This window comes from Delphinus delphis, chromosome 12 (assembly GCF_949987515.2).
Source record: "Delphinus delphis chromosome 12, mDelDel1.2, whole genome shotgun sequence".
Classification (NCBI taxonomy): domain Eukaryota; kingdom Metazoa; phylum Chordata; class Mammalia; order Artiodactyla; family Delphinidae; genus Delphinus; species Delphinus delphis.
In genome coordinates this window covers 82,169,761-82,187,722 of record NC_082694.2, presented here as the reverse complement: position 1 = coordinate 82,187,722, position 17,962 = coordinate 82,169,761, and the positions used below count along the sequence as shown (strand labels likewise).

The following is a 17,962-nucleotide window of genomic DNA, read 5'->3' as shown; positions in this document are numbered from 1 at the left end:
ACCATTAGTATAAATTATGTGATTTTTAGTCCAACATATTTTATTTAGATATACTTTATCAATGCTTAAAGCAACTCCTTAAAGAAAATATACTATCCTAGGTGAAGAGTTCTCCATTTCTCCCCTTTGGGAGGGAAAGGAACAAACATTAGAGCTACCTGATATTCTATACACATCATCATACTTAATCCCGCAACAATTCTGTAAGTGAACAATCTCCATTTTACAGATGAAAACACTGAAGCCCAGACTGAATAACCTGTGCCAGATCAGATGGTTAGCAAGTATCCTAGAAAAGACCCCCCAAAAAAGTGCTTTCCAGAAAACCACCTGTCAGCACAGTATTCCTAACAAACAGGCTCCCTGCCTCTTTTATCGACACTCAAATGAGATTCTCAAGTTTGCATGCCCCTTAAACTACTGACATGAAATCAGACACAAACGCCTAGTTGAAATTCGATTTTGTATTCTCCATGGATTAAATGATAGGGCTGAAGATACCCAAGTCGGTAACCTTAGTTGAGACTTCTTTGCTATATCCATCTTTCAGGGCAGGTAATTTTGGGGGGTAAATTTTAGAATGTTGCAGCATTCCAGGACTATTTCACAGGAAAAGTATGAAAATGCTTATGTCTTAATTTCTTTTATTTAATTTTTTAATATAAAAAGCAGGCATAAAATACAATTACATTACTACAAAGATGCAACAAAATTAAAAAATATCAGGGGTATCATTTTTGTTCAAGGGGACAGCTGATCCAATATTTATGATTATCTAAACCATGCAGTTCATAACTTATTACAATTCCAAACAAAACTATTATGGGGAAGGGAATCAAGGAGAGGCCCCCCAAGCATAATATTCAGCACTGTCACACAGTGCGTATCTTCAAAGTGCTTTACAAACCAGCTATGGTATCTTCACAATATAGGGAAACTGACATCTTATCCTGGGGGAGGAGCGGTGAGTCAGTAGCAGTGTCAACAGAGACCGAGAAACTCAGAAGTGACTTGCTATCATCGGATTTTTAAAACATGTTATTTAAAGTATGTTTCAATAAGGTAATATAGTGTCCAAGTTTCTCTATTTTACCACCCAAATCCTGTAAGAATAGATTAACAGCAGCAGCATAACTTCTTAAATTGTGGTTTGGCAACCTAGAGTATTTCTTCTTGAGGATCTGCACATAAACTGGGATAAAGGAGCTCCTTCAGAGCCAGAATGGTGTTAACTCTAGCATAGTTTACAAAACACTAACCTTTATTTTAGATTTATTGGTATACTTATCCTTTAGTTAGCTCCAGAGCATTTTAAACTTTCAGACAGATTTTTTTAAATGTTGCTTCTAGATAGCATTTGTTTAATTAATACTTTTCAAAAATGTGCTATACAGTAATCCTCGACAGTAACCCTGGCATCAGTGTTCCTTCCACTTTGTCTCACTATTCCCACAAAAGTAAAACAATCCAACTAAGAAAATCCCAGTATTCACTACTTCTTAGTTCTCAAAAGGAGGTATTTATGGCTCTAGGAGAAATCAAGGTGTGACAAAATAAGCAACTTTTGGTCTTAAATTTATCTTGGAAGTTTTGGAGCCTCAAGAAAAAGAGAAGCTGGCACGAAATCAGGCTGTTAAACCAAGTCAATGTCATATATTTAACGAGTGTTGGGAAGAGAGCATTTGGATGGGTGTATGCACTCATGTATGTACATGAAACCAGCAACAGGGTATAAAGCAAATTCTTACCCAAGGTCAGAATTTTTTATTAAGCACATTTCCATTAGTTGAACAAACCACCTTATAAATCCTGATGTCAAACCATATAATGTGAAGAATCTTCATGGAGAGATTTTTTTCGCTCCTTAGGATATCTTTTTCCCCCCAAAAAAACTTCACATTAATTTTCCTCATATAGTTGCATCACACCATGATTCTCCATATTCTTTAATATATACAGCATTCAAAATTTAAACTTTTGCCATTTTTACTCAAATATTTCAATTACTCATGTGTAAACTTCAAATTATTTCACCTTAATAAAGTTTATTAAAAATATATATATATATATATACTCTCCAATTCAGAATAATATGATAGAGCCTCCCATAGTGTAACAAAATCTTTATATAAAATATTAATTCAGTCTCCTTTTAACAAGTCTAATGAATGGAAATATTTATTCTATATAAATTTTATATATTTTTCATTTTTTAATCTTACTTAAAAAAAAAAAAAAAAAAGAAAGAGCTGTGCCCCCAAACCAGAACATACCTGCAAGGGAACTGGCATGCATCTCTAGTTTTAGCACAGACAGCATGAAAGAGTGCAGCCTGGATAATGTAATAACAAGATTCAGTTTCAATACATCAGTAGCCAAAGGCCACTCTTCAATTTCCACAATAGTATCTATAACTGGGGATCTAACTCTTTAAACACCCTACACTGACCCCAGAAGGAATCAATGAAAAATGTCTACTTCCTTCATAGAAATATTAGATGATGTATTTCAATATCACACCAAACTCTGTGTATGTGTATGTATATAAAGAAAGACTGATAAAAGACTACGTAATTTTTTTTAACTTGATTCTTACTGATGTACACTGTAGCAGTATAAAACATACACTTTTCTGGGATAATGAGAAATAAAGCAGGAATAGTCCTGCATAAACTGTTAACTTTAACAGCATTTAAAAAAATAAAAATCAAGTTAAGTGCCTTTGAGGCAACTTCTTCCTAGTCACCAGTTTTCTTAACCCAATACTGAAATATTGCCATACACAGTTGTGTGTTTAAGGAATCACATTTAAATATTTAAAATATATCTACAGTATGTCTTAGTTTTCTTTGTATTTGAGATAATTTTTGAAACTTGAGTGTGAAAATGTAAAAATAGTCACAAATATCTTTATCAGAAATAAAAACATACCTAGGGTAGCCAAGAAATTAAAAGAAAACATTTCATAGTCACACACTAATACTGAGGTCTGTAAAAAGGGTTGGATGAATAATAGATATACATAAAAGATATATTAGTTCCAATACTATCCATTACTGTTTCTATCACCAATACTTAAAAAAAATTCTCTTATACAATCAAAATAGGCTGACATTGATAACTATTATGTGTAAAAATAGTGCACTATTTTTCTTCTGCAAAGCAAATTTGCATCCTAAGCGCTGGTAAACACTTGTTTTTGTTTTTGTTTTTTTAAATACAGAAAAGGGTGGAGATTTTGAAAAAAATTAAATTAAGGCATTCAAAATGGGTAAAGTTGCCTATTATGAAGCATTAGGAAACTGATATAATTAACTTCAAACTTGTTACAGTAATTGCTTAAACATGAACATGCAGTTTCCATCAGGTACACACAAATGAGTGATATAAACTCCAACATTATGGCTTTATACAAATGCATAGTTGCAACTGCAGTAAGTAATGATATCTGATTAATGTTTATAAAAAAATAAAGTGGGAAGTTAAAAAAACCCTCTTGCAGTATTACAGTACTATATAGATGTGTGTGTGTGTGTGCACGCGCGCATGTGTATATATACATACATACACACACACACACACACACACAGTATAATGGTCACTTCTTAAAGATGCAGTCTATATCACTGTAGTGGAGTCCATTCCCAGATTCTTCTGGCAAATGTGCTGGTGAAATCTCTCTGCTGAAGCTGAAAAGATGGTTTCTTTAACTCTTCTCAATCCTTTTATTCAATGTAGTGTGAGTGATGCTAAGAGAGCTTTATGGAACAAGTTTGGAAGAGTTGCACATGATATTCTTACTCTATTAACCAATCACTGTTGGTTCAACTTGTTGCTCCAAAGGAGCCCAGAAAAATCTATCCAACATTTAGAATTTATATTGCAGGAATAAAGGGAACATATATGTGTGTATCGGTCTCTCAGGAAAATATAGCTTTTTAATAAATTTTGGGCCATCATATTTCAGTCTTGTTTCAACTGTAAGAATATGATCACCTTGAATAATGACTGCATTCATAGAAGGCAGTTAGCTGGAAAGAAAAGGAAAGTAAAGTTAGTTGATACAGTGCAATAATTTAAGAGATTGTTATCAGTTCTCTGAAAAGGCATTCCATTTACATCAAACTATATAGTCTTCCAACTACTATACTTTTAACACCTGAATCATGCATAAAACATATTTACTGTATTACTTTTCTCATTTTCAGGTACATGCAATTATATTCTTCCTCATATTTTCTCACACTGGCCACAAACATGACACACAAGTTTTAATATGGTTAACTGAATATTAGGGTGAGACAATATGTCACTGAATAATTCAAGTGAATGTCAAGTTTGACTTGGGGTTTAACTGTTAGCTGCCTCATGTAGCTGAAAGAAGAGTGCACTTATGGACCAGGTTCTACTTGACTGTTTGACCCTATGCCACATTTTTTACATCTATGAAATGGGAACAAACATGTTATAGTAAATATATGTAAAAATTACTCTGTAAATCCTGGTTATAAACAGATCCCAATAATGTGTGATTTAAGTATGTATTTCGCAACATGTTGCTTAGGTTAAGATAGACCTTACTTCTTTTAAATTCATTCCATATAAAAGGTTTAACGCACGAGTTTCAATTTTCATTCAAACCTTTTAGCTGCTGTTAACCAAACCACATTTTCTAAAAGCACAAGAGCTTTCACAGCATACCATTAGCATTCCTCAGCAAGAGTAACATTAAACTTTCAAAAAGTAAACATTTCACATCACAAAAAAAGCCAAATCAGAAACAGCTAGTTCACAGCATTTATTAGACTTATGAAGTTTTTATGGTTTCAATTCTTGCAAGTTAGAAAGAAGGAAAGAGGAGGGAAGGAGAGAGGGGTGGAGGGAGAAAGGAATCCCATGCTATGTTCACAAACTAATACAGCTGTAGGAACTTGAAAACACTGTAAATTTTACTTCTCTGCATATGGCTTCTTTGGAATGAACAGAAAGTAACAGAATTAGCTCCATTTGTTATTTCTACATGTTTCATTCCTAAGATAAAAAATTACAATTCCAACTGCATTGAAAATATATAGCCAATAAAGAATCTGAACATAGCATTTCACTTTTATACTTAACATGGAAATTTCAGTTAGAAACATGTCTGAAAACTACTTTTCAAATAAGTACTGTCAAAAACAACTTAATAAAATTTCAAACTGGTCAAAAATAATGAAAACCCAAAGTGCAAACCACATGCACTACTTGGAAATACTAAAACAACTCATTTCTCATTTTTTGATTTACCCATTTACTTCTTCAGAAATCAAAAACATCGTCATCATCATCACCACCATCAACATCATCAAATGACCAATCCCAGTCTTTAAATGCCAAATCAAGCAATCTGCAATAGGAGGTTTGCAAATTTATACTCTAACACTCTTTAGAAACAACAGTTTAATATGCTATGATCAAAAAATCACACTTTGTGCTGTAAGCATTTTAACTTTCCCTTCATTGATAACAACATGATTAAAATTAAGATGGAAGCACGCAGGGAAATCTTCTTTCTCTTTACATGCAAATGCATATAATCATGTTGACCAAGTATGCTTTCCAAGCTACCAGAGAACTGAGGACAGAGATAATATTTAGAGGTAAGACACAATCTTCTTTCCACTGGGCCCACATGAAGACGTAACCACCCTGATGCCCAGCTTGATTTAAGAACTGAAAGCTCAGTATGTGTCAACGTTCCCTTCACAAAAGTGCCCAGTTAGCTCACATTTTCGCAGAATTGTACCATAAGCCCTAGTATGAAAGGTGAGTAATATTAAGAATGTAGCTTTCTCAATTCCAGCAGGACCCTACTTTTTCAACGGGTCACCAAAAGTTAAGCCTTCCATAAAAAAATTACACATAAAGAGAAAAACACAGGTAGATAAGCAGCATTAGCAACTTATCTTGGCCAAATAAACTGGACTTAGAACAGGGGTATATGTGGTCTTTTCTTTCCAACCCAACCCAACCATCTAATAGTGCAATCATTTTTATTTTTAAAAATAGGAGTAACTTTCTCATTGTTTATAACTGTGACGTTCATGAATACATTTGTGCCAAGGACCCATCTATGGTCACTATGTCAGTGGTTCTTAAACTTTAGTGTGTATGATTTATCCAGAGCTATGTATAATGCATATTACCAGGCTTCATCTCAAGAGATCCTGATATAATTAAATTGGGGGTGGGGGGGTGGGGGGAAGTATTTGCGTTTTAAGATGAATTCTGAGATGAATTCTGATGCAGCTCCTTGACTTTGAGAATCACTGACAGAGTAGGTTGATGGATGATTACCCGACTCAAATTACTCCAATATGTGCTAAATGCAGAATACTTGATTAATAAGCACACAAACTTAGATATAGTTATTTATTCACTTAAAATATATCGCAGCCTAGCATACACTCATACTAATTTTTTTAGGCTTACATGTAAAGTAACTTTTAGCTATGGTTTCAACTGCTACTTGGGAGACTGAGATCAGTAAGCCTTCCTGGGTATCCAAGCCACCGCTTTAGCATACTTTATGAAAAATCTGCATTTCATATCCTTCCAAAACCTTTGAAGAATGTGTGAAGCGTGTGCCCATGTCGCAATCTTCAAATTTTAAAAGTGTCATCACTAGGCTATCAGTGTAATGCACGACGAGACTTCCTTAAAACCTCTCCCTCCTCCCCTCCCACTCAGTCATCTAATTCTTGTCATTTCAACTTAAGAATCTTTCTTTAGAGGGCGGCGGCTCGGGGCCCGGGGCCTTTTGTTTGGGGCGGCAGGGGCCCCGGAGCGGCGAGGCCTGCGGTTTCCCCTGCTCGCTCGGTCCCAGCCGCCCCTCGTGGCGGTGGGGGTGGGGGTGGGGGTGGGGGTCCGCCCCCCGGGCCGGGGCCTCGTCTCAGGCGCCCCTGCCCCGCCCGGCCCGAGGGGAGGAAGCGGCCCAGCCACCACCGGAGTCGCCGCCATAGCCCTCTGCGCTCCGGACCGAGGCCGCCTCTCGTCCCTCCGGCCGACGCCATGAAGATCGAGGAAGCCAAGAAACCCTCTTTCCCATGGTGTGGCATGGACATCGGGGGAACTCTGGTAAAGCGCTCATATTTTGAACCTATCGATATCACAGCAGAGGAAGAAGAAGTTGAGAGCTTAAAAAGTATCCGGAAATACGTGACTTCTAATGTAGCCTATGGATCCACTGGTATTCAGGATGTACGCCTTGAACTGAAAGATTTAACACTTTTTGGCTGGACGGGGAACTTGCACTTTATCAGATTTCCAACCCAGGACCTGCCTACTTTTATCCAAAGGGGAAGAGATAAAACCTTCTCAACATTACACACGGTGCTATGTGCTACAGGAGGTGGTGCTGACAAGTCTGAAAACGATTTTCACACAGTTGGAAACCCCCACCTGCACAAACTGGATGAACCTGACTGCCTTGTAAAGGGCTTGCTGTAGACAGATTCTGTCAGTTTCAGTGGACAAGCAGGGTGCTATTATTTTGCTAATGCCTCAGAACCTGAGAGATGCCAAAAGATGCCTTTCAACCTGGCTGATCCCTATCCACTGCTGGGAGTAAACACTGGTTCCCAGTCAGTATTTTAGCAGTCCATTCCAAAGACAACTATGAACAAGTAACTGGGACAAGCCTTGGAGGGGCTACCTTTCTGGGTTTATGTAGTTTATTGACTGGCTGTGAAAGTTTTGAAGAGGCTCTTGAAATGGCATCCAAAGGTGACAGCACCCAAGCTGACAAGCTGGTCCCTGATATTTACAGAGGAGATATGAAAGATTTGGTCTGCCTGGCTGGGCTGCAGCGTCTAGTTTTGGGAATATGATTTAGAAGGAGAGGCGAGAATCTGTTAGTAAACAGCATCTAGCAAGAGCTACATTAGTTACCATCACCAATAACATGGGTTCTGTGGCACGAATGTGGGCTGTTAATGAGAAAATAAACAGTTGTCTTTGTTGGAAACTTTACGTGTCACTACTCTCGATAAAACTCTTGGCATATGCACTGGATTACTGTCAAAAGGTCAACTGAAAGCATTGTTTCTAGAGCATGAGGGGTATTCTGGAGCAGTTGGTACACTTCTTGGGCTGCCAAATTTCAGCTAAAGCATCGGGTTTCTCTTTGTTAATAAATGTCATTCGAGAGGAACTGAAGACCAGAGGTGTTATTACTGCATTATTTGTCACCGGGAACCAAAGGATAAAAGAGTAGCACTATTCCTGTTGATTTTTAAGTGTCAGAATGGTAAGCTGCTATATGTTGCGATATTAAAAAGAGAGCTTCAGTAATGTGAAGTATATTTCTAAGTGAAATGCTTTCCCTTCTGTATACAGCCAGTGTTAAATCCTTAAATGCAATACAGCCTCTGATTATTGAGCCTCCTCTGAAAAAGATCTTCTATTTATTTTATTTTATGTAGCCAACATTGCAGTACTGTATGTTCAAACATGAATCTTAAAGTCTCAGAAATGTTTAGCTCATGAAAAGAATTGATTCTGAGTATTTTTTACAAGTCTGTTCTATGTGTGCTTTGGTTACTAGTAAGTGGACAGTAACATACCCTGTATCGAAACTCACTGAAATGGCAATCAAAGATGATCATTTTTATGTGATTTTAGAAATGTTAAAGCAATATTAATTATCCATTACTGTTGCTTTCCAAACATATCTTCTCCCAAAAAGCACGTTTATGTGATCTTTCCCCAGAAGTATAACCTTTCTCAAATGCCATAATTTAATTGAAATACTATTGTTAAACATTAGCCTGAATTTTAAAATGAATCCTAGAAAATGCACATAATTGGTGATACTGCATTTTTTGTATTTTAAGTTTATCAGATAGTACATTTTAAAATGTTTTTTAATTGGAGGCTTAATTACTTATTTGAAAGTCCATTCAGTGAGGTCCCAGGACTATTTGAATGGAGTATGGTTTATATGTATTGGTAGGGTTCTGTGCTCTTCTCTCTATACCACATTTATTATCTTAGGCCCAAAGTTAGCCATTTCTGTTTAATTAGGTCTGAACCATCAAAGCTAAAGACTGTCTTCTACTGTGAACAGCAACAAAATCATTTACTCTAAATGGATGTTATGGAAATTTAAAAGACGAGTTGTTTTGAAACTATGGGCATCTGAGGCTGTATTGCAGAATTATAAAAGGATCAATGTTTCATACATTCTGGTAATAAAAGCATTATAGTCCCCCCCCCACACACACAAAAAAGAATCTTTAACTTGGTTTCTTCTCTCCATTTTCACTGTCAATACTTTAGTTCAGGATCTCATTAAGTCAAAACATACTAATCTCTTGTTGAAAGCCTTCTATCAGAACAAAATCAAAACTCCTATAGCATAGTGAACATGGTCCTTTTCAATCTGGCTCAGAGCTTTCTCTCCAGTGTCATCTTCTACCGCTTCCTGTTATTACCCTCGCCCCACCCTAACCCAAGACAACATTACAAACACATAGGTAATTCTGACAACTAGTGCCTCTACACATAACATTTTGCCTAAAGCTGTCTTTTACCTTATTTCTTTGCCTGGGAAATTACTGATCCGCCATTTTTTTGAGACCGTTCTGGCCTCTCCCGCTGCGGAGCATAGGCTCCGGACGCGCAGGCTGAGCAGCCATGGCTCACAGGCCCAGCCGCTCAGCGGCATGTGGGATCTTCCCGGACCGGGGCACGAACCCGTGTCCCCTGCATCGGCAGGCGGGCTCTCAACCACTGCGCCACCAGGGAAGCCCTAGCATTTAGTTTTGAGTTCTACTTAGCAGCACATGATTGGGCTTGTTTCTTTACATCCCACCAATACTAAGTTTCTTAATCCTTACCACTTTGGCAGGTGAGAATATTTTTACAATATAGTTTTAATTTTAATTTCTTTGCTTAGTAATCAGGTTGATCACTTTTTCATATTCATGGTAATGCCTATATGTTCCTCACTAATTTTTATATTGGGAAGAGTCAATTCCCTTTTTCTAAATGACTTATATAAGTACTCCATGCACAAAGATCCTAACCCATCTTTCGCAGATGTATTGTAAAATATGTGGTGTTTTTAAACCTACAAGGCTTTAATTTTTGGTTAGTCAACCTTTTTCTCTTTCTTTGCTTTTATTATTAGGAAGTTCTTCTCTAATCCAAGATCAGATACATATTCCCCTATTTTCTTCTACTTCATTTATGGGTTCATTTTTGACACTTCAAGTTGTATATAACTTTACTATTTTTTTCCCAATTAGTCTATTAATGTTCTAATATTTAGAACTGAAAAAAATAGAGATGAGATAATGATAAAATAATAGCTCCCCCCACCCTTAAGTTTTAACTGTATTGGCAATGCTTTATTTCTTAAAACTGAATAAACTAGTATTGGTTGCATTTTTGCTTTATACTTTTCTACGTGGCTTAAATAATTTTAAAAAAATCTTTAAAGAAAAAGATAATTAAAGATAAATGCCCCCAGCAGGGACCAGTATTTTGTGTCTTGCACTGGAACAAATTAGGATCTCTCCAAACTGTCTTCATCAAAAGTCGGCATTTTATTCACAGATTTCTTACTTTTCCAGCATAGTATTTTTAATTCAAAATTACCGAGGAAACATTCTTCTAGAATAGCATTTCTATACATTGCTTTATAAAATGTCAATTAATTCAAGTCTACTTGAATCACTGTGAGGCAGTGAAGTATTACAGTTGAGAATGCAGGATCTGGAACTAGACTATCTGGATCTAAACTCATGGCTCTGCTACTTATTAGCTGTGTGACCTTGGGCACACAATGTTTCTCTGCCTTAGTTTCCTCATCTGTAAAATATAGAGATAAATAGCTAAATCACAGGGTGGTTATGAGGATGAATTAGTACAGTTAAAGCGCTGAGAAGAGTGCCTAGCATATTATAATATGCCCTCGAAAATTATTTTATATAATAAAATTATGTTATTTTATATAATAATAGTAGCTAACACTTATTACTTTAAAGCACTTCACTACAGAAAAAGGGAAGTGCTGCAAAGAGAGGTAAAAGGAGAATCAGAACAAAGAATGTCACAGAAGCCAAAGGAAAAAAATATAATGATGCAGTTGTTAACAAAGGAATAAAAAAAAAAGATTAGATGAATATTTATGGATACTATGTTTTAGTGTGTATAGAAATATATATATTTGATGATGTCTAATGAAGCCAAACATTTGTTTTAAGAAAGACAGCATGTGAGTTAGTTCAACAAAAGCTAGACTGACTAGTGCTAAGACTAATATTAAATAAACACAAATGAAGAGGTAGATATTAAATTACTGGTGATACACACCAGAAATTCTGTTCCTAGGTTTTCTTGGATAATCGTTTAAAGCTCTACCCATTCTTCCATAGGAATAAGTTATAAATTAGTAGGGTATTGTAGACCATCCAGTCCAATGCTTGACTCCCCAAGAGCCATGCTACACGACATCAGACTGCATACACAGGACAGATCAAGGAGCGCTGCTCCCTCACAGTTCTGCCAAGCAGTCATCTAAATCAGGCGCACACCTGTGGCGACAGGGCACTCACTATTCTACAGCAAGCCGATTCTTTCAATTTTGCAAATCTGACTGCTTGATAGTTCTTCCCAGCTGACTGAAAAATATGCCTCTCTGCTTAGTTCTTCCAAGGAAAAATCCTTTAAATCTTTATTGTTATTTATGATCTCCCATCCTTTCAAAACACTTCCTCAGAAGACTAAAGTATCCTTAGTTCCTTCACTTGCTACATGTGTATGTAACACCTTCAAATGACCCACTACTCTCTCAGTAATTCTCTTCTGTATACCTTCCAATTTGTGTATGCTACTCGTAAAATGTGACACCCAAAATGGAATGCAAAAGGTAGGGTTATTCACCTAAGGACAGACACAGATACAATTTTGTGAGTTAATGAAGCAATGGAGGCACAGATGTTAAAAGCAATGGAAATAATGTTGCAGAGGCATAATAAAATGCAAAACTGTATTTTAAATTTGCCCATCTTTACATTTAAAAATTTCAAGAGCGTATTAGATTTTAAAATTCCAAAAAAAATCCCTGTACATTTTACAGTCAGTTTTGGTATTAGTTTTATCTACATGCATAGTTGTGAGAGAAAGAAATCCCTATTACTTACTGTTGCTATGCAAAATGTATTAAAAAAAATCAGTGAAGAATGATTCGAAGGGCAGGGCCAGAACTAAAAAAAAAGTGACAAAAATCAAAAGTAAATGTGCTTTCAAATAAATCATAATGCTGAACTGGGGGACAAGAAAATTATAAGTCAGCGAGCATGAAAACTTACGTAATTGAAAACATGCCTCACTTGGTCTGAAAACTGCTTTGTAAACTGTCTTAACACATGTAGTGAAATCATTAACTTGTCAAACAGCACAAAAGAATAAAATATACTAAAAAAACTATAGCTCTTATAGTCTTGAATCTAACAAATTATCTTCCTTTCTGGAGTCTCAAAAAGAAAAAGAGTAATACCTATTCTACTCCATGAGTATTTTAAAGATCAAATGAAAGAATATATAGAAAGTTAAAAGAGAATATATTGGGTTGGCCAAAAAGTTCGTTCGAGTTCTCCCATAACATCTTACGGAAAAACCCAAACGAACTTTTTGGCCAACCCAACATATGGAAGCACATTGGAAGCTATAAAGCACTATGTATTGTCAGGTATTAAAATAGCCTGGCATTTATGCATTAATGGTTCTACAATATTAATAACAGAAATTTAATTTTTAGGTGTTTTGTACAGGGTACATGGAATGACCTTCAGTGTCTCTGAATTCTTTGAGTTTCTTCAGGTCAATTACTATCATATAATCGCTAATTCTACAATATTTAGTTTTATCATAGCTCACACAAAAATTCAACATTTTCACTGCTGAAACACTAATTCTACCTTTGTCATTCTAAATTATTTCCTTGAGATATTAGTTTCAAGAACAGTTTCATACATGATGTTGTGGCTAGAATGAAAATATTTCTCATAATACAGCCAATACACATCATTATTCATATACTGAAGGTCCTGTGTTAGGGAAGAAAAAGGACACTTGAAATCAGATACATGATCTAAGTATATACTTTATCCTTTAGCTAACCAAATGTTCATTTCAATGGATAGCAGTATTTATTTATAAATACTGCATTAGCTAGTAAGTCAAGAAATGGTTATTCTGAATCAAAAATTACTATAATGCAGCTATATGAAAATGGCTCCATCCAAATGTTTTTGTGCAACAATAATCTCTATCCTTACTCCACATTCCCAACTCACCTCAATTATGAAAAATGCCCACTATATTCATTAGTTAATATTTGCATTTTTAAAGCTGATCTGTATTACTCTTTGAATCTGAGACAAGTTATTATTTTAAACTTATAGATTTGAATTAAGATTTCAGTCCTGCCCCAACAAGTCTCTAACATAAGAGGTTTAAGAGGTTTGCAATAATAAAAACAATGTGTGTGCCTGACACTTAAAGGTCTGTGTGTGTATCCTGTCTACTAAATCAATAAATTAAGTCAATGTGCTTATAAAATCCTAAAATATTGTGATTATGTATTGGGTTGGCCAAAAAGTTCGTTCTTATGGGAAAACCCGAATGAACTTTTTGGCCAACCCAATACATATACATGACAAAAATGAGCCCTTCATATTATTTTTGGTTGAATTTAATATACGTGTGTGATTTAGTAAGTAAATTTATTACATCCAGCTGAATAAATGAATGATACAGGCACAATGAAATAGTTTCAAACATTTGGTATTCCATAGATCATGAAAATACCAAAGAAAAATTGCAATTAGGAAAGTTTGTAATTTGAGTATAAACAGCAAAATATTTTTTTAAACACTTTAAGTTTTACCACATTTTAATTTATTACCTTGGTTTGTTTGGGGCAAGCTGTCGACTTGGCCGCCTAATAGACTGGTTTTGTTGTATTTTCATTGAAGTTCTAGGAGATGACCGTGCAAAAGGGTCTGGAGCTGGAGGCTTTTTAGGTATCTTTTTCACTAACCGACTAACCCACTTCTGCTGCTCTTCTGTAGAATTTGCTAATAACAATAGATTCTTTGCCGATGAAATATCATAATACACTATAAAGAAATATTTGAAAAAGATTAATATGTTTAAAATGATCTGAACATAAATAATATTGATGGAGCAAGTAATTTACTATTTACCTTTGCAAGGTGCTATAATTTCCTCCTTTTTATCCATGTGATCTTTATGACACTTAATGTGACAGCGACGGCACTCTAAAGCAGGAGGAGGTTTAAACATATGCCACAATGGCTTCATACATGCCTCACAATTGGTTGGGAAATGATACAGAGTAGGAATAAATTCATGTCCCTTGTGGCAAATATAATTTGATTTTTCTCCCACCGGCTCCACTGGAAATTCTTGTTCCTTCTTACTTTCCCCTTCATTGGCATACAGGATCTATAAACGCCAAAAAGAACAATGAATGATCTTCAAACATAGGTTATTTTTTATGTAATAATGATTTTATCATTTGTAAATAAAATTAGCCTAAACTATTCAATGAGAAGAAAATGCATTTGATGTTCTAATGTTAGTAGGTTCAAATCAAGAGCTCAGATGAGAAAAGTCAGTAGCCAGTCACTTTGGTTCACATTTCAAAAGAATCAATCCTGTTCAAATGATGCCTCCTTATTTTCTCCATGTCATCTTCCTATGTTTCAGCAATTTTATCAGAATAGGCTAGCAAAAGGTAAATCTGCACTTGATTAGTGTTAGAAAGTTTTTCTGGGAGGGAATGTTCAAAACACCTGAAGAGATGTGGCAATTATATGAATTGAGGCTCTGTGATTCTCAAAATAGACAACTTGGTGATAACTGCAAATATAGCTTTAATTGAAAAGATTTGTATTTGGAGAGTTGAGGAAGAAAGGAAAAGAGGAAAGGATGTATAATATACTCCAAATAAACATTCTAAGCATTCAGAAAGTAAGCAGCCAACTTTCCCACAGTACACCAAGCACAACGGCTTTTACACAGAAGGAGCTTGGTAATTGTTGGTTTGACTAATTTTAAAATGGAAGTAATAAAGGGGAGAATTTGTCTTCACCTTAAACTGGAAGTACAAGGGCTCCTGGGGGCAAAATTTAACTTCACAAGCAACTTTTTTAACTTTCTAGAGAGCTGAGCATAAAACTAAAAACAGGAGAACATTCGTGCTCAAAAAATATCATAACCAACCTTGAACAAAAGGATATAGCAAAGGCTGGAAATGTGATATAAACACACTACAGAGTTTAACAAGTAAAATGGAGAGAAGAATTAAGATGTATCTAAACAGCATAAGCATGAAAGTCACAAAGGAACAAACCACCTTTAAATGGGACTAAAATTGAAAGATAATCTGAAAAAAGCCCCAAGAATAAAGAAATTTGTTATATCATGTCATGCTGAGAATGTATAAAGGTGAAAAAACAAAACAAACAAACCACAAAATAAAACGGTTTACCTGGAATATCCTTGGAATTTCTTTAGCATCTGCTCTATATACATCTGTCTGTGTAACTGGTCGGACATGAAATAACTTACTATAAAAGATTTTTAATAAAGGAGTTAAGTATTACCAAAGGATCAAATTATTTTAGTTATCCTATACTTATGTCAGAAATTAAAACTGACTACTTTGACCCTTGTTAGAAGGTCAGAGAATATCCTGCTCTATAAATTCAATCACTCCTTGCATTTTGAGAAATTTCCAGTAAGTCAGAAATTTTCTAATTAGTTTCAGAAAACAACAGATTAAAGACCCATGAAATAAAGATGTTTTAGCCAACTCTATATCCCAGACTTTCATCTGTATGAAGCAAAATAAGAAAATGTAACAGTATGCTAGCAGCTATACTATATGACTATATACATTGTACTATATGACTAATAAATTACACTAACTTGACGAAAAGGTCACGTTACTCTTAAACTTTAAAAGATAAAGTTCCTAAATATTCTAATAAAAATACTTACTCTATATCTAAAACCATGTAAGGATTAGATTGTTCTTTATCCTGTTCACTGTCATAGAAAAGGATCTTCTTACTACTTACAATCACATACTGTTAAAAAGAAAGAGGAAAGGAATTAATGATTAAAGTTAATATATCTTATTTATTTTTCTTTGAAAATAAATTCTAAATTAGCAATAAAAATCATAGAAAATATAAATTAAATATCTAAAAAGTTATCTTAATGTATCCTTAAAAAAGTCTTCCTCAAAATAACAATAAATTTGTTTGTATACACTTTAAACAAGCAAATTGGGGGGGCGGGGGGGGAATAAATTCAAATATTTTTTGGACTGATTTCGCTTCAAGATCCAATAGCATAAGTAACCTTATTGCTATGGTTTGGATGTTTATATTCCCCCAAATTCATATGTTAAATCCTAACACCTAATGGGATGGTATTAGGAAGAGGGGTCTTTGGAAGTTGATTAGGTCATGACACCAGAGCCCTCATGAATGGGATTAGTGCTGTTATAAAAGGGGTTCCAGAGAAATTCCTACACCTTCCACCATGAGGACAGAGCAAAAAGTCTGTAGCCTGGAAGAGGACCTTCACCAGAACCCAGCCATGCTGGCTGGCACCTTGATCTGAACTTCCAGCCTTCAGAACCATGAGAAATTAATTTCTGTTGTTGACAAGCTACTCCGTCTGTGGCATTTTTTTATAGCAGCCTAAGGCTAATAAGACACTTATCAAAAATGAACATAATATCGATAATCATAGTACCAGAGGAAAAGAAACAAATGGGACTTTCTGTCATATCCAGAGTTGTTTTCCCACTGAAACAACAAAAGCACCAAGGTCAACAGGCTTCTATTTTCCTGACACCAAAAACTATTTTATTATTAACAACATGGTAGTGATGAAAAGGGTTTTTTTCATCACTACATAAAGTATCTTACGTACATAAGATACATAAAATTATATTATTCCAAATCAGACAGTGCAAACAAGTTTTATGTGTCTAAAAGTTCTAGTTATATATATCTTACAACTACAAAAGTGAAATGGCTGTAGCTAAACTAAAAGCAAAACAAAAGAACCATTTTCAAATACCTTTTTAACCCATCCAAACTTCTTAGTGTTGTTTCGCACAGGCAATGAAAGCCATCCTTCTAGTCTTGATTCTATAAATAAGCACAAGATATGAGAATAAATACAAGTCTCTTAAGAAAATGAGGAATTTAATAAACTTTTAATATGAAAGTCACAAATCAAATATGCCGTTCAGAATTTATCATTATACATCATCTAAAATATAATAATAATGCAGGATCAGTATAAGCAAGTTATATAATGCAAAACAAAATCCAGGTTATATCACACTGGAAATACATATCCTGTAGTTTATAACGTCAAATGCCCTGTTAATTAAATTCATGCATTTGCAAAGTTCCGCAGAAAAGTTGCAAAAAAGAAAAGCAGCTCTCTATTCTCACCAGTACACCTGTATTAGAATCCTCTATTTTTCCTTTGGAAGAAGGCCTAATTACAGGTATAGTGCACATCTTCTTTGAAGAGAAAACATTTTAAGTGAGTAATTACGTGTTCAGAGAAAATGGACTTTTAGAATGGCTATAATAAAATGAAATAAAATTGTGTAAATTACAGATCAAATATGGCTCATAAGCAGCAATAAACCAAAAGATTCCTAAATTCCAAAATATTAAAATCAATAAGGTTCTAGTTCAACCCAGGAAACTCTTCGAACCCTTAGAATTTGTTCTAATGGTATTTGATCAGTTTATTATTTTAGTGAAATAAATAAGTGAAATAAGCATTTTTGGAGGTTATGCTAATAATAAAAGTGCCTATCACTTAACATCTAATATGTGTCTGAACTGTG

The 17,962-nt window shown here is 35.0% G+C and overlaps 1 protein-coding gene and 1 pseudogene across 1 annotated transcript in view; one reads left to right on the top strand and one right to left on the bottom strand.

Annotated features, from left to right (window-relative positions):
- Positions 1-627: 627 nt before the first annotated feature.
- Positions 628-17,962, bottom strand: part of ROCK2 (Rho associated coiled-coil containing protein kinase 2) — a 137,052-nt gene continuing 119,717 nt past the window's right edge. The window contains exons 28-34 of the mRNA XM_060027086.1: positions 17,173-17,243; positions 16,078-16,166; positions 15,566-15,644; positions 14,256-14,517; positions 13,955-14,168; positions 5,287-5,386; positions 628-4,031 (exon numbers count right to left, since the gene is read on the bottom strand). Coding sequence (XP_059883069.1) covers positions 5,299-5,386; positions 13,955-14,168; positions 14,256-14,517; positions 15,566-15,644; positions 16,078-16,166; positions 17,173-17,243 — 803 coding nt within the window. The 3' untranslated portion in view covers positions 628-4,031; positions 5,287-5,298. The remainder of the gene's footprint in view (positions 4,032-5,286; positions 5,387-13,954; positions 14,169-14,255; positions 14,518-15,565; positions 15,645-16,077; positions 16,167-17,172; positions 17,244-17,962) is intronic.
- On the top strand, positions 6,988-12,633 carry LOC132435114 (pantothenate kinase 3 pseudogene; annotated as a pseudogene).